Source organism: Pan troglodytes, chromosome 11, assembly GCF_028858775.2.
Source record: "Pan troglodytes isolate AG18354 chromosome 11, NHGRI_mPanTro3-v2.0_pri, whole genome shotgun sequence".
Taxonomy (NCBI): Eukaryota; Metazoa; Chordata; class Mammalia; order Primates; family Hominidae; genus Pan; species Pan troglodytes.
The window spans coordinates 12,910,970-12,933,819 of record NC_072409.2 but is presented as its reverse complement, the minus strand read 5'-3'; the positions used below and the strand labels follow the sequence as shown (position 1 = coordinate 12,933,819).

At 41.1% G+C, this 22,850-nt stretch overlaps 1 protein-coding gene across 13 annotated transcripts in view; it reads right to left on the bottom strand.

Moving 5' to 3' along the window:
• The window catches only part of MAPKAP1 (MAPK associated protein 1), a 266,415-nt gene that overhangs the window by 81,832 nt on the left and 161,733 nt on the right, over positions 1-22,850 (bottom strand). For all 13 annotated transcript variants that reach the window (XR_010148846.1, XM_003312320.7, XM_003312321.7 and 10 more), the window contains one exon: positions 21,070-21,179. Coding sequence is in view for 12 of the 13 variants with exons in the window: in XM_003312320.7 (XP_003312368.1) it covers positions 21,070-21,179 (110 nt within the window). In the remaining variant the exon portion in view is untranslated. The remainder of the gene's footprint in view (positions 1-21,069; positions 21,180-22,850) is intronic.

Below are 22,850 nucleotides of genomic sequence, written 5' to 3'. Positions count from 1 at the left end.
CTGAACTTCAGTCTCTTCCTCTGTTAAATGCGGATAATACAGTAGTTGTATGTACTTGACAGGATTTTGAGCAGATTCAGTGAGGCACCAGGATTATTCTTTGGCTAGCTTGATGCCAGTGGCCCTGGTGGAAGGGGCTCTAGCCCAGGGTGGGACAAAAGGCTACAGGGCCTCTTTAGGGACTTCTACCAACTCTTCAGGGAAGCACCACTGCCAGTGAATGGTTGGACCAGCCTTTGCAGGAAGAAAGAGACTCTAAGCTCTTTTTTGCTTCTAATTTTACAGGACAATCAACTATAAACTTATCATCCTTCCATTCTCAAATCAGCTTTTTTCCCTTGTAACTGTGCTTCCAATGACGACACCACGATTCACCCAATGAATTAAATCAGTTGGTTCATCAAACTGTACTAAACTCCTACCATGTGCCATGTCATGAGCTAGTCACTGTAGATATGAAGATGAACAAGACTCTGAATCTGGCCTCTAAGGACTTGGCATAGTGAACACGGCACTCTCAAGTTTGGAATACTTCTTAGCCTTCCCCCTTGTTGATGACATTAAATCGGCTCCCAAGTTCTGCAGACTCTACCCACTTAATACATCTCCCTTGCATTCCTTCTCACTCAGGCCGCAGTAATGGTTTCCCAACCTTCTTCTGGCCTCCAGCCAACCACTCTTCACCCTATTGTTAGAGTGCTCTCCAGAGCCAAATTCTGGTAGATTCAAGGTATCACTTTCATACAATCCCTTCACAACTTCCTTGCAGGCTACTAGTTTAGATGCAAATTCCTTACCCCACTCTCAAGGCTTTCTATCCATCCTAATTTCTTGTCCATCTATGTCCTTTATGACCCAAACTAGACTCACTGTTCAGTGCATATATGTCCTGGTTTCCTACCTCCATGTCACTGCTGCGCCCTTCCCTTCACCCAGACTGACTCCGTCAGCTTGTCAAAATCACATCCCTCCTTTTTGATTATCCCCTAAGTCTTATCTTCTCTCCTTCTGACCCCATGATATCAGGCCCAATCAGAGTCCCAGACTGGCCTCCTTCCTTTCCCCACAATAGGGAAAGTTGCACCAGTTAACGTCTTCAAGGCAATAGGATTTCTACAATCCCCAGCCAACCAAAAACAGGGCTTCCTTTTTAAAAACTCTAGCCTTGGCCTTTACATCTCATTCAGTTAACTGTCCTTGCTCCTGGCCCAATCCTGCCCAGAACCCTGCCCTCAGGCCTGGTGCCATGCTAGGTTCCCAGTGTGTCTCTCTGAAAATCCTGCCCTGCCCTCTGATACTGCCTGCCCACCTGGATTTCCTTGTGCATAAATCATACATTTAATTTATCTGAATTCAACCATACTTGCTAGGTAGAAAAGAGGAAAAAAAGAGGGAGACCTGACCAAGAGCACTATTTAAGCAGCTGGGAGAATTCCACTTGCCATGACTCTCAGTGATCCACTGAGCCCCAAGAGTGGGAATATGAGGCAGGAGTCCAGAAATCATCTTTGCAACTATGGAACCTTGTAAATGTGTGATAAGTGACTAACTGCATTAAATGGGTGGATGATAGTATCTCAGTCTTTCTAGACCAAGTTTGATTTTAGCATTTAAAAATATGTACTTTTAGCTGTTACGATGCTAGAGAAAAAAGCTGTGTGAATTTAATGAGAAAAATTACATTGCCTCTGATGGGCATTTTTAAAGAGATTTTTCTTTCCTACAGGTAATTTTGACAATGGGATTTTTACTCACCTGTTGCCTTTGTGATCTAACCCTGGATAAGCTGTGGCTCTTGGTACGGCCACCCCCAGGTGCTGAGCATCATCTGCTTCCCTGGTCCTTGCTGCCAGGACTTGCAGTTCCCCCACTGTCCTTATGGCCCCCCACTGCTGACTGCCCATCTGCCCTGTTCCCTGCTGTGGGGGCCAGATCCTTCAGAGATTGGCTCCACCTGTCAACAGGGCTTCTCTCTGCCTGCCCCATCTTCCTTCTAATAACCATTGTGCCAACTGAGGTTTGTGTTTCAAGTCAGAACACAAGCCTTGGTGAGTATTTATTTATTTATTTATTTATTTATTTATTTATTTACGTAAGTAAAGAGGCCAGGCTTGAGGACTGCAACCTAGGAGCATAGATTTAGGTTGCCCTCAATACACTCGCAGCACTTTAATTACCACTACCCTGTCCAGCTTTATAACAGCCATTTAAGTTCTCACCTCAGTACCTTCTACTAGGTTGGTAGGACAGTGATGGTGGGGTCAAGCACTACCACCAATTCATAAGACCTTTGGAAATTACTTAAGTGCTCTAAGCACTGGTTCCTCATCTCTAAGTGGGGAATGATGATAATTTCTAACTCATGTGGTTATTATACAGATTAAATGAGATAACACATGTAAAGCACTTAGTTTGGCACATAAGTGCTCAATAAATAGCAACTATTTCTTAATACATTAATACAATTTTGCACATTTTGCCATGTTCAACTCTCAAGCTTCTTATCTTAAACAGGGAAGAAGCTGAATTATATATCCTGTTTTATTTTAAGCCAATTGTGACTTACAACCGAACATGTTGCTTCTCTTTGTGCTACAAACAAAACAAAAAGGTAAAGGCAATGGGGAAAATGGCAGAAGAGGAGACGTGGCTGTCAGCCATTTTCCTTTCTCAGAGTTTTCTTTCTTGTTAGATCTATTATCTGGGAGCTGGGCTGCCCTGCTGGCTTTCCATTTGCCTTGCTAATAACAGTAAATCCAGCAGCTTCCACTGCAGTTCCTGTCTCCTTCAGCTGACTCCCAGGCCAATCAGCATTTCCTCTCTGCTAATGTCAGATGTTCCCTGGGAAGTCCTGCTGAAAAGAAAATTTATGACTAAAGTTTCTCCAGCTTTTAACCCTTCTGCATATCCTGCTCCAGATGCAGGGTGCTCCAGAGGAAGGCTAGGTCATTCCTACACGTGCACTCCTATGTTCTTGCTGATGCTCTGCTGCTCTGACAAGGGGCCTCGGACCCCTGGAAAAGCCCAAATGAGCAGCTGCGCAGACAGATGCACACATTCTGGGCTGTACCTAATACATGGACTCAATTTGAGCTGGGTTCCTTAGCAGCTAGAGTCTCTTTTGAACTATAACTCAAAGCAGTCATATTCATACAAAAAGAGCATTAGATCACAAAATTGTGAGTCTGACTAGGTTTCATGACTGAAACTGAAAGGAGGGGACAGGACTAACATTTACTGAGTGATAAGATAATAACAGCAAAGACTTACTGGGTCCTTGGTGCTTTGCAAGGATCGCTGCTTAATTCTCACAATAATGCTATGAAGAAGACATTATTATTATTTTCATTCATAAATGAGGAAAACGAAGTTCAAACAGGTTAAGAAACTCATCAGAGAGCTAGAAAAAGTAACAGGAGGCCGGGCGCGGTGGCTCACGCCTGTAATCACAGCACTTTGGGAGGCTGAGGTGGGCAGATCACCTGAGGTCGGGGGTTCAAGACCAGCCTGACCAACATGAAGAAATTCCGTCTCTACTAAAAATACAAAATTAGCCGGGTGCGGTGGCGCATGCCTGTAATCCCAGCTACTTGGGAGGCTGAGGCAGGAAAATCGCTTGAACCCGGGAGGCAGAGGTTGTGGTGAGCTGAGATTGCGCCATTGCACTCCATGGACAACAAGAGCAAAACTCCATCTCAAACAAAACAAAAAAACAAAAACAAAAACAAAAACAAAAAAAAAAAGGAAAAGTAACAGGAGCAGGGGTGGAACCAGGTAGGTCTTCTAGAACCCAGGTCTTAACTAAGCTCCACAGTTAAGGCTATCAACCAGAAGACTATGATCTGGTTGGGACCTTATTTTATTGAAGAGGAGACTAAAGCAAGGAACTCAAAGACAGAGAATGACCAGTTTTAAGCCAATAGAGGAAGCATGATCTTCTGATCCGCAACAGCCACCTCCTGAAATAAATCCTCCAAGGCTCGCAGAAGAGGAGAATGCACTGACGTAGGCGTTCAGGAGACAATGGGGTGGTACTCCACAATCTCTTCAGCGGAACAGAGAACAATGGCTGGCTGCCGAGATTCAGGCTTGCTGGCAAAGGTGGCAGTGGTGCAGCAGCCACTGCCAGGCCCTTACAGACCTTATGTTCTTGGCACAGAAGGGTCTCATCACAGGGTTTACATTTTAAGTAAGTTCAAGCCTTTGGGGATGTCTGCATGCTGGCTCCATGGACTTTCCTATGACCTCTTCTGTACCTCTCCACAGAAGTTAGATGATGTACTTAACCAGATCAGCAAATCCAGTAAACTAATTTTTGTCCCAATTTAGAAAGAAGTAAGAATGTCAAAATGTACATGTGACAGCTGTTTGGGACTCTAATGTTATGGAAAAGCAGCTGTTTTCATTTATATTTGAGATATTAGTCATCCTTCCAATGGGACAGAGTATCCAGCTAATAGCTTATGCTTTAACCTACGGAAAATATGGGTCACAGAGACAAAGTGTTGGCAGAATCACAATACACTGACTATACTCATATAACATTTTGGTCTTAAAAAGTTTGAAAATGTTTATAAGAAACAACTATTTAATAATGATGTTCTCAGAGAAATCTGACATCCAACATGTTGAAATGAATGGTTTGCTTTTAGGAGAAAGGGCGTTTTCAAATAGACAAAGTCCACATAAGTAAGGAAAGAAAGATCCTTCTACACTCCAGAAGTTGAAAGTAAGATGTTTTCTTTTAACAAAATTTAAAAATTAACTTTAATCAAAGTAGCATACATATAGTTTTTTTTTCTTTTTTCTTTTTTTTTTGAGAGTCTTGCTCTGTCACCCAAGCTGGAGTGCAGTGGTGCAATCTCAGCTCACTGCAACCTTTGCCTCCAGGGTTCAAGTGATTCTTCTGCCTTAGCCTCCCGAGTAGCTGGGACTACAGGCGTGTGCCACCACGCCCAGCTAATTTTTTGTATTTTTAGTAGAGGTAGGGTTTCACTGTGTTAGCCAGGATAGTCTCGATCTCCTGACCTCGTGATCTGCCTGCCTCAGCCTCCCAAAATCTGGGATTCATACATATAGTGTTTTTTTTGTTTGTTTTTTTGGGGGGATGTAGTCTCACTCTGTCACCCAGGCTGGAGTACAGTGGCGCGATCTTGGCTCACTGCAAGCTCTGCCCGCCCCCAGGTTTAAGCAATTCTCTGCCTCAGCCTCTGGAGTAGCTGGGACTACAGGCGTGTGCCACCATGCCCAGCTAATTTTTTGTATTTTTAGTAGAGATGGAGTTTCACCATCTTGGCCAGGCTGGTCTTGAACTCCTGACCTCCTGATCCACCCACCTTGGCCTCCCAAAGTGCTGGGATTACAGGCGTGAGCCACCGCGCCCGGGCCTCATAGTTTTAAGAGTAAATAATGCTGTTAAGTCCTATGATGAAAAAGAGTAATTCCCTGTCCCATTCTTGAGTCCCTCCTTATAGGCAATTTGTTTAAGTTTTTTTGTGTGTGTGATTTCTGGCACTCACCTTCCTACTTTTTATTAACATTCCCATTCAACTACTTAGATAAGTTATTATAAATATCAGACAATATCTATTAACTTACATTAGAGAGAATGAAGACTTAGGCTGTGCGCTCTCTCTCTCTTTCACACACACCCAAACGTCCTTTGGAAAGTGAGTTTGCTTTTCTTTTCTTTTTCTGCAATACAGTAGCTTCCTACAGTAACTTCCTCCTGCTGGGCACCCTTACGTGACTATCAATGTTTAAAATGTCTGCTTTTGGTATACTCCTCTGGCTCCCCAAGGACTCAGAAGAGATCCATATCATTACGGGAATCTGGGCGGCAACACTAATTTCAACGGATGTGCATCGCCTTTCATTTTAAACACATTTACATTTTCATTTGATGATGTAATTCTCCAAGGGAGTTTAATCTCTGATAACCAAAGTACAGTGAATCCACTCCTAAACACAAAGTGGTGGCCTCAGGTGTGGGCTGGCTGAGAGACACGTGGCTACGAGCTGTGGACCGGTTTTCACTACATCTTAGTTCATTCCACAAATGTGCTAACCACCAACCCTGGGCCAGCTGCGGTGCTGGTAAACCATAAGGAACCTACCTCTCCAAAAGGAGCTTTCACTGTACTCAAGGAAAAGGGGGGGCTCTCATTCTCTTCTTTTGCAAGGTGCTTACCAGCAGCTGGCAAGATCAGTGTATTTGGAACTTACTGGGGACAGGGCCACGGTGCCTCTGCCACAAGCCTAAGTGGCTGAGGGATACTGATCTCTGGAGAGGATTAGTGTCCCTTCCCAGCTTCCATGGCTGGAACATGGCCTGTTTCCCTTGATGGCCACTGTTGATGGAGTCATTTACTGCTCATGAATTTACCCAGCCCTTTCTGCCCTGTCCACTTCTCCCTGCCTGCATCAAGGAGGGGTGCTGGTAGCCCAATTAGGAGATGCGTGGAAACGAGTGGAAAGAATGAAGTTATGCCTGAGCCTGGGAGCCAGAGAGACTCCCTCTAGGAGGGGAACTCCCAAACCTGAGGACTCAAGGAAGTCTTTTCAGTTAGAAAATGGAAGGACCGCCAGGCACAGTGGCTCACGCCTGTAATCCCAGCACTTTGGGAGGCCGAGGCAGGTGGATCACGAGGTCAGGAGTTCGAGACCAGCCTGGCCAAGATGGTGAAACCCCGTCTCTACTAAAAATACAAAAATTAGCTGGGCGTGGTGGCACATGCCTGTGGTGCCAGCTACTTGGGAGGCTGAGGCAGGAGAATCGCCTGAACCCGGGAGGCGGAGGTTGCGGTGAGCCGAGATCATGCCATTGCACTCCAGCCTGGGTGATAAGAGTGAGACTCCGTCTCAAAAAAAAAAAAAAAAAAAAAAAAAAGGAAGGACTAGCAGGGCGCAGTGGCTCACGCCTGTGATCCCAGCACTTTGGGAGGCCAAGGCAGGCGGATTACTTGTGGTCAGGAGTTCGAGACCAGCCTGGCCAACATGGTGAAAACCCCTGTCTAAAAATACAACTAAAAATACAAAAATTAGCCGGGCGTGGTGGTGTGCACCTGTAATCCCAGCTACTCGGGAAGTTGAGGCAGGAGAATCCCTTGAACCTGGAAGGCGGAGGTTGCAGTGGGCCAAGGTTGCACCATTGCACTCCAGCCTGGGCAAAATGAGTGAAATTCTATCTCAAAAAAAAAAAAAGAAGAAAAAAAGAAAGAAAAAAGAAAAGAAAATGGAAGGACTAACAAAAGCCAGAGCAAGAATTCCTATCAAATGTGTTTTATTGCTTTGTTTATTAGCCATCTCCTCTATTAGAATGTTAGCTCTCTGAGTTCACCCAACTGTCACCCTTATATCCTTATTCACTACCTGAAATGTAGCCAAGACTCTACTGAACGATAAGTTAGGTTTCAGACACACTGTACCTGAGAGATCTGCATGACCCTCAGGGATTCTTAGACTTCAGTTACACATTATCTTAATTCACACTGTTCTGCTATTAAAAGTAGTGTGCCAAAAAGAAAAAAAAGGCGAAAAAAGAAAAGGAAAGCTTAAGTTTTGCTATGATTTGATATTTCTGTGATTATGTGGTGACAGTTTCCAGGAAGATTGAGGAGTTCCAATAGACCACCTTGTATCTTTTGCAGCACTTGGGCTTTAATCACATCTCACTGACTTTCTGTTTGAAAAATTGGTTCGATGACACAGTAGAATCTACACACCTAGTTGCCTGCCATACTGTGATTAGTAGCTAGGTAACCAGAGAGGTAGAAGCTGATACGTCCTCTCCCCAGATCTGCCTTACGGTGCTAATCCAATGCCATTTTCCTGATTTTAAGTCTTCTTTGTCTCAGGACATTATTGTCATGTAAGGCAGAAAAAGAAATGCCCTTACTGACTAGCTATTTTTCTTCTTTTCTTTATAATGCACTTAAAGCTGTTGCAGATATGCGGCAGAAAGTGCCACTACTTATAATTTACTCAAAAAGAAAGAACTATGCAAAATTACTATTGGAGTTGTTTAAAATGCCTTTTACATTGCTTATGGGAGTAAAACAGCTCCAGTATCAGGCCTCTGTAAGCAGCAGAACAGGAGTTGGGTGGTTCAGGCCCTTGGTTTCCTGTGGTGGGGTAACTCTACTAAAGCAAGAGTTTTTTCATAGAAAGTAGCTAAAATCAGTCTTGGTAGAGAAGAATTTTCCTTACAGCTACTAATAGGATAAACACATCAAATGGCCTGACCGAAGAAAGAGGGACTTCTGCTTCCTCTGGTGCAGACTGAGACTCTTCATGGAGGCTGGAGAGATGTAATGGGCACATGCAACACTCTAATCCTGTCTGTAATTATAGAATCATTTTCATTTTCAAAATCACATGGATATTTAAGTATACTTCCTCTTTTAAATGTTTTCTGAGAAACAGCAACAGGGTCTGTGAGCTACTAAACTGTGAACACGAAGACTTTTAAAACTTACTTATAAATGTGTTTGTTACAGGCAATTACAGTTTGTTCACATTATTTCCAGAATCTTTGGCATAGGAAATTAAATTTGCAGGCATAAGCTATCTGATAAATAAGCCTTGTGACCATTAATCCATCCCTATAGATATATGGTATGGTTCACTTATTAGTAAAAAAAATCATTTGAGTTGACTCTCTGGGTCTAGTTTTCTCCTTCTTCAAAATAAAGTGTGCTTCCAGCAGATTCTAATTCAAACACAATTCAAAGGCTCATTCTACCACAAGGTAAAAACTTTCTATAGACTTAATTCACTGGAAAACAAAAGGTGCAGGCAAAGGCCAAATCATATGGATAGAAAAGGAAGTAAACCAAAACCTAAAGAGAAAGCCAGGTTTTATGGTGTGCCTGGCATGATAGTGGCAATAGGCATGATGGCAGCTGATGTCCACTGAGCGCCTACTGTGGACTACGTGTTTTACATGCATTCAGTTAAGACAACAACCCTGCAAGATAGGTATTATTACCTCTATTTACAGAAAAGACAACTGAGGTCAGAAGGGGCTGATGACTTCCCTAACTTCACAGCTTGTAAAAGGGACAGGTGGCCTGCGGACTGGGGTTGGTTTGGTTCCAAAGCCCATGCTGTTTCCACTGAGTCTTGCTGCCACCCCCAGCTGAAGCAGGGACATTTGGTCTCTCTAGAGAGAAAGGCAACGGCTTCCACTGAGCCGTGGGCCCCGTAACCTTATCCAGTAGAAGGAAGCACCACAGTGTCTAGCAGTACAACCTTTGGCCATTTGGCTTTGAGTCCTTACTCCCCTACTAGCTGTGCGACCTCAGCAAGTCCTGCAACCTCTCTGAGCTTTAGTATTCTCACTTATAAAATGAACATGACAACTGATTCAAATAGTTGTTTTAAGGATTAAAGTGTAATGGAAAAAAGTACCTGGCAGATCACCTGGCCAAGTGTGAGTATTAGTAAGTGGTGATTATTATACCTGTAACTGTATATGCAACTTAAAACCACAGATCAATGGGAGAAACTATGACCTCAAAGATGTTATTTAACAGATGAGCTAATAACAATAAAATAACCTAGTGCTTTTTATGCTACAAGAATACATGTTTGTACATTCAGAAATTCATATTAGTATCAACAGTATCTAAATGATGTATTTTTAATTTTTGTGAGTTTTCCCATTTTATTATGAGTATTTTTAAACCACAGAAAAGTTGAAAGAACTGAACACTGAGAACCCATATACCCATCACTTAGACCTATAGTCAACATTTTACAATACTTGCTTGATCACATATCTATCAATCCACTTTTTAAAATGTATTTCAAATCAAGGAGGAGACATTACTACATTCACTCTGAACTACTTCAGCATACATAGCATTAACTGAAGCTCAATATTTGTTTAAGATTCTCTTTTTACTTTTAGGTAAAATTTACATGCAATATACACACAAATTGTACAAATACAATTTGACAGTCTGACAAATGTACACACTTGGCAATTGCAGCTCCCGTCAATATATAGATTCCCAATCAATATACAGATGATTAGCTTTACTCCAGAAAGTTCCCTCATCCACATTACATTTTAAGTGAGGAAGCTGTGGTGTACGGAAAAAAAAACATTGGGCTCAAGAATCAAAGGGTCTGGGTTCAAATCTCACCTGTATTACTCATTAGAAATACATACAAGTGTGCACACACGCACTCCATGTGCTCTCTTTCTCTCTATATTTATATATATCCTTGGTTTTCTACCATAAAAAAGAGATAATGCCCATCTCACAAGGTCTTTTGTAAAGGTTAAATACAAAAATACCTGGAATACAATAAGTATTCAGTAGATGTAATCAAATTGGAATCATTACCTTGGTACTTTCTACCTCTCTCCCACCTCTCTCCAATCTGAGGATATTGTCTTCAAAAAGAAAAGTAAGGACACACACACAAAAAGCAGTTGCAAAAGAGATGAGGGGGAAAAAGGCATCTCTCTGCATAGGCAGTAATCTCCCAATTTATCCACTCTGACTTCAGCTAATTAAACATCTGTCTCAACGGCCTCCTCAGCAAATTAGTCATCCCCACTTTGTGACATTGATTGTTGGTTGCAGCCTTTTCCCCACTTGCTACCATTCCCAGAAACTTCTAGGAGTTTACTCACCAGGCACATGGCAAGGAATGATGCAGGGTCCCCATTAACCCCCTACAGTTGCCCTTGGTGCCACTGCTGTTCATAATGCTGCCAGGCGTGTCCTTAGATCTGCTGCCCCAAAATAAACCGGTTAAGGGGTAACAATGTTTTTGTCTATATTTGTGACTTCCAGATTATGATGCATTTTCTAAGTGCTATGTACATGTACCAGACTAAAGTATTTAATAAACATTTAACTAAAAATCTGTTTTTTAAACTAGTGTTGATGACAAAGCAATCAGGTAACAGAAGTTCTCAAATAGGAGGTGGATTAAAGTCTGGTAAATTATTAGACAGCTTTTTCTGAACATATAAACAAAAGCTTTGCCGGAGCTCAAAGGGCCAGCAGGCAAACAAGTGAAGCTGTGTGGCTTGGATGCGTGATCCATTTCTCTACATGATGGGGTGTGTGTGTATGTGTACGCATACACGCCTGCTTTGGCAGGAAGTGATGTGGGGACGAGCTGTATTCTAAACTATAGAGCACATCTTAAAAATGGTATTCTGAAATTAGGCTTTTTCTCAATTCTTTTTCCCATTAAAATAGTCGTGACTGACCAAAGAACTATCTTTTAGAAAGATAAAATGGCTAATAAATACATTTAAACATACTAAACGACACTAAAGACCCAGAAATGCAAATTAAAATGAGATACTGGCTGCTAACCATCAGTTTGGCAAAAATTAAAGGCTGATAACATTCAGTGCTGGTAAGGAGCTGGGGAAAAGGGCATTCTCACATACTCTTGGAATGTCAAAGAATGGGCATAAACTTTTTCTTTTTTTTTTTTTTTTGAGACAGAGTCTTACTCTGTCACCCACGCTAGAGTACAGTGGCATGATCTTGGCTTACTGCAATCTCTGCTTCCCAGGTTCAAGTGATTCTCCCTGCCTCAGCCTCCTGAGTACCTGGGATTACAGGCACCTGCCACCTAATTTGGCTAATTTTTGTATTTTTACTAGAGACGAGGTTTTGCCACGTTGGCCAGGCTGGTCTCAAACTCGACCTCAGGTGATCCGTCTGCCTTAGCCTCTCAAAGTGCTGGGATTACAGGTGTGAGCCACTACGCTCGGCCAGGCATAAACTTTTTGAAAGGCAATTTGTTTTCCTCAACATTTTAAATAAATATTTGACAAGCAATCCATATTTAAAATCTAGCACAAATATGCAATGAATATTCAAACAAGATTGTTCACTGCATGTTTTTGTAATACTGAAAATTTGGAAATAATCTAAACATCCTTCAATAGAGAGCTAAGTTGAACAAATTATTAGGAAGATAAAATGTGTGGTCACTCTAATATAGAATAATGCTTACGACATATTGAGTTAAAAAAGTAAATGCAATATCATATAAGCTGTGTGACATAATTACCCTAAAAACCTTAACACATATGCATTTTTCATGAGTTCACTTAACAAGCATTTACTGAGTATACTATTTGACAGGTACCTTGACAGATGTTGAATATGTAAGTGATTTAAAAAATAAAAACAAAAACAAAAAACAGGAATCCTGTCCACATGAAATGTATAACCTATATGTATATCTGTATGTGAACTGAAGAAAAAAAAACCAAAGGATTTACAACAAAGGAAGTTACAGGAAACCTTCATTTTTTACTTCACACATCTCTAAAATGTTTGCTTCTTCCCCAACAAGTATTTAATTTTATTTTAAAAATATCTTTAAATGCCACTACCTTCTTTTGATATTAACTCCAGGAGATCTGGCCACAGGTCAAAGCTATTTCAATTCTCCCAAACTGTGCATTTAGCTCTAATGAAAGAAATCAGATGTTACCATAGCGTCCATCCCTCCATTTCCCGATGAGTAGCTTCTACTCTTCTGCACGCCTTAATTCAGGGCTCCACTATCTGTTGGACAGATTTCTTGAGAGCCTCTGCATTGGTGTCTCTGCTTCACGTTCTCTGGCCTCTAATTCATTTGTACAATGCAGATGAGTGTTTTCTAAGAGCAATTCTGATTATATATTGCCCTTCTTTCAATAGCTCCCCTCTGCCATCAGAATAAAGTTCATATTCAACACAGCTTACATACGGACATGACCTAGCCCCTGACGACCACAGCAGCCTGAACACTCTTTCCCATCCCTCTTTACCTGCCTAGTTTCTATTCATCTTCAGATTTCAGCTTGGGATGGTCTTCCCTGACTCCCCAGGATGGAACTAGGGCTCCCTGCTTCCCATGTGCACCCAGGCCCTATACTTACTTCCATGTATCCCTTGTATGGTATTATAATTGCCTGCTTATCCCAACTAAATAGAAAGCTGCTTGAGAGTAGGAACGATTTCTTGGTCTTTACAAAATTCTTAGTGCCTACACAGTGCCTGTTACAAAACAAGCTCCCAAAACATAAATGCACTTCTATTTTTAAGCTCACTTATCAGGCCTGGCCTGGTCGGATCTGGCCCTGCCTAGTTTCTGTAGCTTACCCTCTGCCCTCTTCCTGCTCCAATGATTTGGAACTTCTATGTTTTGTGACTACATCTCAAAACATGTTGTCTCTTCTACTTAGAATGTTCTTCTCATTTACCCATCTGACAAAGTTCTAATTAATCTTCAAGGAGCCATCAAATAAATCACCCCAGAGCATCTTTTCTCAGTCCCCTACCCAACCCAGTAGTTTCAAGTAGGACTCCCTTACCTGTGCTGCTTTAGTAGCTTATACACATCTGCTTGACAATTTACCACATTTTAATCCCTCTTATTGTGTACTCATTGGGTTTTCCACCTGATTTCTAGTGCAGCATGGCACAGAGCAAGCAGCATGGCACAGAGCAGGCAGCATTTGATGACAGATGAACTAAACAGGGCATCTCAGAGCCACACAGAGCTTAAGAGCACAGATAGCCCTTTCCTCCAGTGCCTTGATTAATCCTCACTCAGCCTCTCCCATGTTAGAGTTGAGGAAAGCGAGGCTTAGAGAGGTTAAGTACATCATTACACTCATATACACTTTCCAGAATTTCTTAATTCTGAGATAGATTTTCATTTTTTAAAACATTTATAAAATCAGGGTGCAGTTTACAATCAATATGTACACGTAATGTAGAATTATTTCCTGAGAAGCTATGATTAAATTGGCGGTGTTCTAGAATCAGACCCTAGTGAACCCAGGAGAAGGCTGTCTGACTTCTAAGTGTGTGTGTGTCTCCCATACCACCACACAGCCTCTTGGGGCATATGTCTTTTTTCTTCCTTTCAGTCTGCTTTTTCATTAATCGAATCCACACTTATGACTGCCCAGATGATATGAATGAATAGATTTTATAATGGAAAAGGAACTTCTGAAAGATTAGCGACTAGCAGGAAGAGTAAATGCTGGTCAAACATAGTTTTGGCAAATGATATATTTCAAGTTTTTCTGAGGTGGCAGTTGCGAGAGCTCATAACACCCTTCTAAAATAATTGGGTCTCTAAAGTGGTTCCAAAAGATTTTTGCTTGACATAAATTCTCTAAATTTCCAGGCTTTCTAGATAAAATAGTTGACTGCAATGCCACTATCTTCAACGTGCTGGGCTCTATATTTGGGAAGATCCATCAGGAGCCTCAGAGCACTCCAGACAGGGAGAGGCTCAGGTGAGACGGAACAGTAAGATAAAGAGGCAGAGAAAGGAGGCAGGCAGGAATATTGAACTCGGAGCTCCTTGCCCGGGGCACTTCTGAGTCACACATTTAAACACTTTAGCAGCTCTAATTTACTGTAGCATTTTCCCAATAGGTCACTGGATATTGAGTGTCAGGTCTCTGTTTCCTATTCATTCCCTATGCATGAGTGGCATCAGCATGATTACTTATTCTTCCATAAGGAGGAATAATTTTCTGCAGAATTTACTGCTTTTTGACAAAGATCACTTAAACAGTTCTATTTTCCATTCATTCATTCATTCATTCAGTGTTTATTCTTTTAAGGATTATCTGCTACAGCATAAGGAAATCACAAATTTGTGTCCCTGGCTTACAAACTCTACTTTGATAGAAGAAAGAATACTGGATTTTCTGTACCAATTGCATGTGAAGTAGGACTCTCTGTTCAACCCTATAGCCAGAAGATTCTTTAGCTTACATTAGCCTTCAGAGGGCATTTCAGGCTAGAAGGGTGTTAAAAACCCTACTCCATCTAAAATATATATGGGTTTCCCTTTTCCACAGGGCAGCTTAGGACAGGTGTATGTTGCTTTAAGAAAGCTAGACATAAAACATTAAAACTGACACCAATACAGACAAATTGTGCAATTACAAAAAGAATTCCTGGCTTTATATCCAGAGTCACCACAGGGTTCCTTTAAATGCTGCACTTCCCTCGTGCATTTAGATCTCAGAATCAATGAACATTTCTGTTTACAGAATTTTAAATTTGTTCTCCCATTAGGGTTCTAATAAGCAACATGGTACAAATAAAAAGAGTATGGGCTTTGAGGTCAAAAAAGCCTGGGCTCCAATTTAGATTCACCATTTACTTACTGAGGAAACTTGGGTACATTTAACCTCTTAGAGCTGAGGAAAGTGAGGCTCAGAGAAGTACATCATTACATATACAGTTACCATAGGTCCTTAATTCTAAGATGCACCTCTTTTTTCCTTTAACATTTCTAAAGCCTCATCTTCAAACCAGGCATAATAAAATCTACTTTCCAGGGATGTTGTACAGATTAAATGAGGTAATATTTCTAGGTACACCAAGGCACTCCATTCATTAGCTCCCATGTCCTTGGAAGGGGTCCTCCTTTTGGAAAGACCAACTCCTCCCATGGCACACAAATCCCCTTTAAAATAACTCCCCCTCCCAATACAGAGTCTTGCTCTGTCACCCAGGCTGAAGTGCAGTAGTGTGATCATGCCTCACTGTAGCCTTGACCTCCTGGGTTTAACCAATCCTCCCACATCAGCCTCCTGAGTCACTGGGACTACACGCGTGTGCCACCATGCCTGGCTAATTTTTTTAATTTTTTGTGGAGACAGGGTTTCACTATGTTGTCCAGTGTGGTCTCAAACTGCTGGGTTCAAGCAATCCTCCTGCCTTGGCCTCCCAAGTGTTGGAATTACAGGTGTGAGCTACTGTGCCTGACTAAAATACACTTAATAAATAATAAATTCATCTGTATACAACTTTCTCAGTCTATCTGGCATGAAAGTAAGGCCTACTGTGTGTGGTATTATGGAGACTGACCCTGCTGCAGCCAGTCCAGTATAGCAGGTCCACAGTGGGTCACAGGCTCTAAATTCCGCACCTCCCCCATGGCCTTGGGTGCCCAGGGTCTCTTCCTGATCTGTATCCCTCTGTCATAAGGCAATCATCAACTCTGTATTTTTTTCTCCATTTCTTTCAAGTTCTTTTATTTCTTTGTGTTCATACTCTCTGTATGTCTCTTATCCTCTTTGGGCCTCAGTGTATTTCACAGTGGTTAAAAATTTGGATTTAATTCTATACAGAACTGAAAGTCATTGAAGAGTTCGGAGCAGATATGCTCTGACTCATATTTTAAAATCTCTCTTTGGTTGCTGTGTAAACAACAGACTGGAGAGAGGCCAAGAGCACAAGCAGAAAAACCAGCCAGGGTGCTATTTCAGCAGTCTAGGTGGAGAGTCATGGTGACTTGGACCCATCCAACAGAGACGAAGACAACTAAATGGATTCAGGATATATTCTAGAGGTAAAACTGATAAGACTTGCTAATGGATAAGATGTGGGGAGGCAGTGCAGGAAAAATTCAAGACTGACAGCTGGATATGTGGCTCAGGTGAATGGGTAGATGATGGTGCCACTTACTGTGCAGGGAACCTGCTTTATCTCCCTTAAAGGGTCAATTTTACTACATTTTTTTTTTTTGGTGGGGTGGGGGGTTAAGTAAATTAAACTGCAAAGTAATCTGAAATGTTCTTTTTACATTAAAATATGGTAAGCCACTGCTTTGGCTGGCATTGTCCCTGCCCTACTCCTAAACTGTTCATAGCTTAAATGTGAAGGTCATTGTTTAAATGTCAATTTCTCAGAGAGGGGCTCCCCAAACACCCTATAGGATGCAGAGAGCTCCCCTGCATCCTATTATTCTCCCTCTCAGCCTCTTATGTATACTCTTGCTCTAGAAAAAGGTCCTCCTTAGGTCTGACACAGGGGAGCACATAAGTGAATGTACGACATAGCTACAGATACGTTATGGATCGATATTTACATTTTACATGAAATTTTTAAGATACAACTTAAGAGTCCAACGATGCCATCATTGTCCCTCAGACCAGAACCCCAAACCCTGTTGTACATGTTTACTCCCGCTCTGCTCCTAGTAGTACTTGGCGGAATAATGTTTGAGAAGCCCCGTACACTATCTCACTGGTGACATTCTAGGGGTCTTGTGAAAACAAAGTAAATTAGCAAGCAATAAGGTGCTCTGTGATTCTAAACAGATATAGAGTTAGGAGGGAGTCCACTTGACAAAGCTAACATTTTTCTTTCAAGTTCTACGTGAAATTTTATAAAAGTAGGAATGAATGTCACTAGGCTTATTAACAATATTTTAAGAACTTTTTAAAAGAATCTTCAGACTAATAAAAATTTGTCTTTCATCTCAAAAGAATGGACAGGAATAAGAAAAAGTTAAGATGCTCCTGTTCAATCTTTCCACAGATAATACAGAAAATCACCTCTATTTCATAATGAGACTACTGAGACAAGTTATGCGGAAAACTATTCTGCTTAGCAAACCCCACTTTGATGCTCTCTCTTCTGTAGATCTAGAGGTATCTATATTTCTGTGTCAATGTTAAACATTGAAATTGATCTATTTCTCAGCAATGTGTCTGTCATGCCTAACATAATGCTTCAGAAGGCTAGGAAGGGCTGATGGTTAACCGCATTTTTAAATAACAACAAAGGTCACTGATTGTGAGGGTAAGCTTGACAGAGGGAGAACTTGAATTAAGGCCTTTATTCACTAAATAACAGCTTAGTATATTTTGCTGCCTAAATCAAGGGACCTGACAAGCCACTCTTTACTGTGTCAAAAACACACCCACCTAACTGTTAACATGAGTAAAGAGGCTTCATCTAATTCTTCTAAAACTGGATTCTCCAATTACAATTTTCTTAAATAGTAGGGACTTCCTGCCAATGCAGGTACATTCCAAATGTCAAGTAGGTCAGTAAAAAAAAAAAAAGAAAGGCTGAAGAGAAACTTTAAAAGAGACATTTAAAAATAGGCATAAAAAATAGACCTTAGCAGAGAATTGACTGAAACATACTGTGAAAAGACTACTATAGCATATTCTTTTCATATGAATATTAATAGAAAAAAAACCCATGCAGTGTTCATAGTTTTGAGTTGATGAAATAATTACAAATAATGCAAATCAAAATTTTAGGTCAGTTACAAGTGTCTGTAAATGACAGTCTATCCTAAAAAGCAAAATGATTTTGAAACCCTAAGGGCTTCAATTGGCAAAGCTATTTACCTAAACAAAGAAGAGTTCCTTTGCTCAAGCAAATACCTACCACCTTCTGATTTTTCACAAATGAAAACTGGGGAAGGAGTGCCAGACTGAAGGACAAGAGAGCAAATATTAGGACTGCCATTAGGCCTACATTTTGATTTAATAATGAAATGTTTAAGTTCTAAATTTATTATTATTATCAGACAAACAGTTGTGTCATCAGTCTGGAAAAAAGGTAAGAGAAGAGAAATGTCTGTGGGCAAGGAACAAGTTCACTGTCAGCCTATCAAAGGATTTCTGAAATCTTGTTGTAGCACAACTAACCTCTGTGATAACTACTGACTCTACATAGCATGTGTATTTTGATTTGAACTGGTATTTCCCCCCTTCTTCACTGACATTCAATAAGGGTAGCAAAGAGACAAGTGCTGTTCTGTACTCAATCAGGTAAAAGGGGTTTGACGACATGGCTGATCACTCTAATTCTGTTCCCAGACATGGGGAATGGTAGGCACATTTTTGCAAACACTAAGCTGGTCATTGTGACAGAGGCTTAGGAAGTGCAGGATGACTGCCTCTAACCTGGCATCTCTTTCCACCAAGTTCATGACTAAGTTCATGTGTCATAATGGGTAACTAACAGGTATTTCATAGCCAACTGTGAGCACCAACAATTTTTTAAGTACTTTCTATGTGTTACTTTCTATGACAAGAGGATTTTCCTCTTTTCATTAATCACTCTCCAAAAAAAAGTCTACTCTACAATATAAAAGTTCAAAAACACAAGATGTACCCTGCCATTACCAACCTAACCTTAAACAAATATCTTTACCAAACTGGAGATCCTTCTGTTTTATGAGACCAGACTTATTAAAGCTACAGAAAGAGCTTCTTTTGTTAAAAAGCTTTTTGGATTAAGAAAACGGACAGTAATTTAGGTAAATGTATCAATCTCAATTGGCTTCTCTTGTATGAAAAGGAATAAATAATGCAGATCACTGTTTTTCAGATAACGAGTCCTAACTCTTTGCCAAGGATATGGCAAAGACTCTGATGGAAAAGGCAGTAATGTGTACACAAAGGTGAACATAAATAAATGTGTGTATGATAAACGCTGGGAATGGACATAGAAAAACGGGTATGCAATTGGACAGAGACGACGGGAGACAGAAGGAAAGATACTTGCTCAGCTGTATCTAAGTAAGTTCATAGGAGTTTCATGGTCTGAAAAATCTGTGACAGTGGAATTTCTACTAAGAAGCTTAAAAAAGTTTCACCTTCTCCTTGGACACTTCAGAATAAGGCTTTCTTAGAATATAATGCATTATATCACAAATATACTTTTATATAAAATATTTGGGACCAAAACAAGAGTAAAGAACCAGGATCCGAAAGGGTGAATGCCTACTAAATATCTTTGATTATCTAAAGCTGTTTAAAAGCTATTAGATTGGCACCTGGAACCCCAAAATATCCACTTTTCACTGGGAAGGAGTGGCTGTGCCTCTTCAATCATCCCCTAAATGCAAAGAAGTTTGACCCCCACGCAATGGATAAAAGTCACCCAAAAAATGAACAAAAGAGGTGTTTGGAAAAACCAGAACACCATTCATCCCAGCTAACGACTTGTTCATTATGAGTGATGATGGATAAAGACTTCTCATGCTGAGATGAAATCAAGATTTATATGCATTGTTTCCTCTCCCAACTTGTGGGAAGATCATCATCATTTAATTCTATCTCTGCGGCCAGTGATGGGCATCCAGAGAGCTGGTTATCAAACGGCGCAGTCAGCTGGCAAAAGCCGAAACGTGCAGTTGGCACATCTGGACGGAGCCGCCACAGCCGAGGGTGAACAATGACTCCTGGCAAGCATCCAAATTGCTTGCAGACGCTAGCAGGTCTCATCTACAACCGCCCCTACCAGCATCTCTCTCTCCCTCTCTTTTTTATGAGAATCAGATTTTCATTGCTCCATTCAGTTGCTCTCCTCTGCCATTTTTTACAGCTCTTATCGTTCCCCTGGAATATGGCCTTGAGACAGCTCATCCGTGTCCTTCACTGTGTTATCTCTTCTAACTTTTATTAAAACTTCAGCTTTCATCTGAAGATAGCTAATTAAATCTGGAACAGATTATATGCCTCCCCTTAAAAAGAGCACAAAACTATTTTCTTCAACCCCAGCAATGCAATGCTTTTTTTCCTTTCCAAAAGGTAAAATCAAAGGTGTTTAAGAAGTCTCTTTATTTACAGAGCTAAGATATTCAACACGTCATATATGAGTTGATTTATATTAAAGTTGTCTGTGATATGACAAATCTTTGAGCTATTTCTCAAGATGATTATTTCTCAATCCTGGTATATATCCTTTAAATATCACAGCTAATACTATAAGCATATTTTCTATATAAAGTTGGGTAATGAGGAGTTATTAGTGCACATCAAGTGATTTGTCTTTTTATTCGTCTTTTTTTTTTTTTAAAAGGTTGCCCTCATTTGATAAGGATGAAGAGAAATTTTTCTTTTCTTCCCCATACCACAAATATTAGTAACTAAAAGTTCTCCCATGGGAAATTATGTGAAAACATGAAATTAATAGCAGTGATTCAAGTTTAGGACTGATTCGGTTTTCAAGACAGCTTTATATCAACTGATCATCAGCACAAGTAGCTCTGTCTGAGTCTACCACAAATTATTAATGAAGGAACTTCCACAATTGATATGAATACATTCTTCTCACATATGCCGCTGACCCAGTCCCTTTCTGAGGCCGAGGGGCAGTGTACAATCACCTTTTCTTGCATAGATCAGCTAACCAAACCTTTAGCAATGACATCTGAAAGAATCTAGCCAGCCATCACACACACACACCCCCTCTGCCCTTTTAATAAGGGTTAAGCTTCTACTACTGTGAGAATATGATTTAACTATCCCACCTGAAACTTTCTGGGATCCTTTTCTTCGCTTCACTGCCTTTAGTAAGATTTCCTTCATGGTAACCTTTGTGTTGTCCACCTGAATAAGGGAGAATCCATGAGCAGCATTTCTGTAGGAAAAGACAAATATTAAATCATCACCAACATTCATCCAGAGAGATGTTACTGCAATCTTCACTGTGTTTAAGCAAGTTTTTTTTGTTGTTGTTTGTTTTGTTTTGTTTTTGAAATGGAGTCTCCCTCTGTCACCCAGGCTGGAGTGCAGTGGCGCAATCTCGGCTCACTGCAAGATCCGCCTCCTGGGTTCACACCATTCTCCTGCCTCAGCCTCCCGAGTAGCTGGGACTACAGGCGCCCGCCACTACATCCGGCTAATTTTTTGTATTTTTTTTTTTTTAGTAGAGACAGGGTTTCACCGTGTTAGCCAGGATGGTCTCGATCTCTTGACCTCATGATCTGCCCGCCTCGGCCTCCCAAAGTGCTGGGATTACAGGCATGAGCCACCGCGCCCGGCCGTGTTTAAGCAAGTTTTAAAGTAAGTGCATACTGAGGTGCCAATTATTTAAAAATAGGTTGAATAAATATACTTCTAATGGTGGGTGGCGGGGGGGGGCAGTGATAAACGATTCTGGCGTGAGCAGTTCCATGTGAGAGAGGTCACGCTTAGGGAAGGTTCTTCTAATTTGTCCAAGTTGAACCTAAGTGGTCTGTGTGGGTCAGCAGCACCATGGATTCCTAGTGTTGGCTTCCAAACCAAATCTTGCAACAAGGATTGACAACTGATAAACTTGGCTTGTGTCAGTAGATGTCACTACAGGCAGATACTGCCATCATACTAAGCTCATGGAGCCCCAGACAAAAAAACGTCATGTGGGGCCGCAGGGCAGTAATACCCCAAAGTAATTGAGAAGGAGGAAAAGAAAATGCTCTAACTAGCTAGTAAATATATTTCTTTATTCATACACACACTTTTTTTTTTGAGATGTCTGTCACCCAGGCTAGAGTGCAGTGGCGCAATCTCGGCTCACTGCAACCTCTGCTGCCCGGGTTCAGGCGATTCTCCTGCCTCAGCCTCTCCAGGAGCTGAGATTACAGGCGCCTGCCACCGTGCCTGGCTAATTTTTGTAGTTTTAGTAGAGATGGGTTTCACCATCTTGGCCAGGCTGGTCTTGAACTCCTGACCTTGTGATCTGCCTGCCTCAGCTGCCCAAAGTGCTGGGATTACAGGCATAAGCCACCGCACCTGGCTGTATTTTTTTTTTAATACAGTCTATACACTTCAGTATGAATGATTTAATCTGCTTAGTCCTAGAAAGTCAAAATATTAGCTGAAGCACAAGTAATTATAAGACAAAACACTTACACTCCTTGTAAGCTTCCAATTAATCAAACTGGGTGGGGGAAAGCCTTCATCTAGATTGGAAAAAAACCGCTAAGGAACAAGTACTCTAAAAACAGAAGCCCATCTCCTGTGTGAGGTATAACTTCACCAAGACTGTTAATTGCAATAGCAAGTATCACAAATACTACTCACTACGCTTGGGCACTGGAACAAAACAGACCAATTCCAAGTAGCTCATGTAACAAACGGGACCCAAGTTTCCAACTATGGAACATGGGAATTGCCACAAGGAGTTTGGTCGCATTCCCATTTCTCCATAAGAATCTCTAAAGGGAATGTGGCCAAAAAACATGGCAGAACTTCATATTGACGAGAAATCTGAAAGAAAAGCCAAGCCCCAAGCTAAGTTCTGGAAAAGCTTCCCAATGGTAGGACAGGC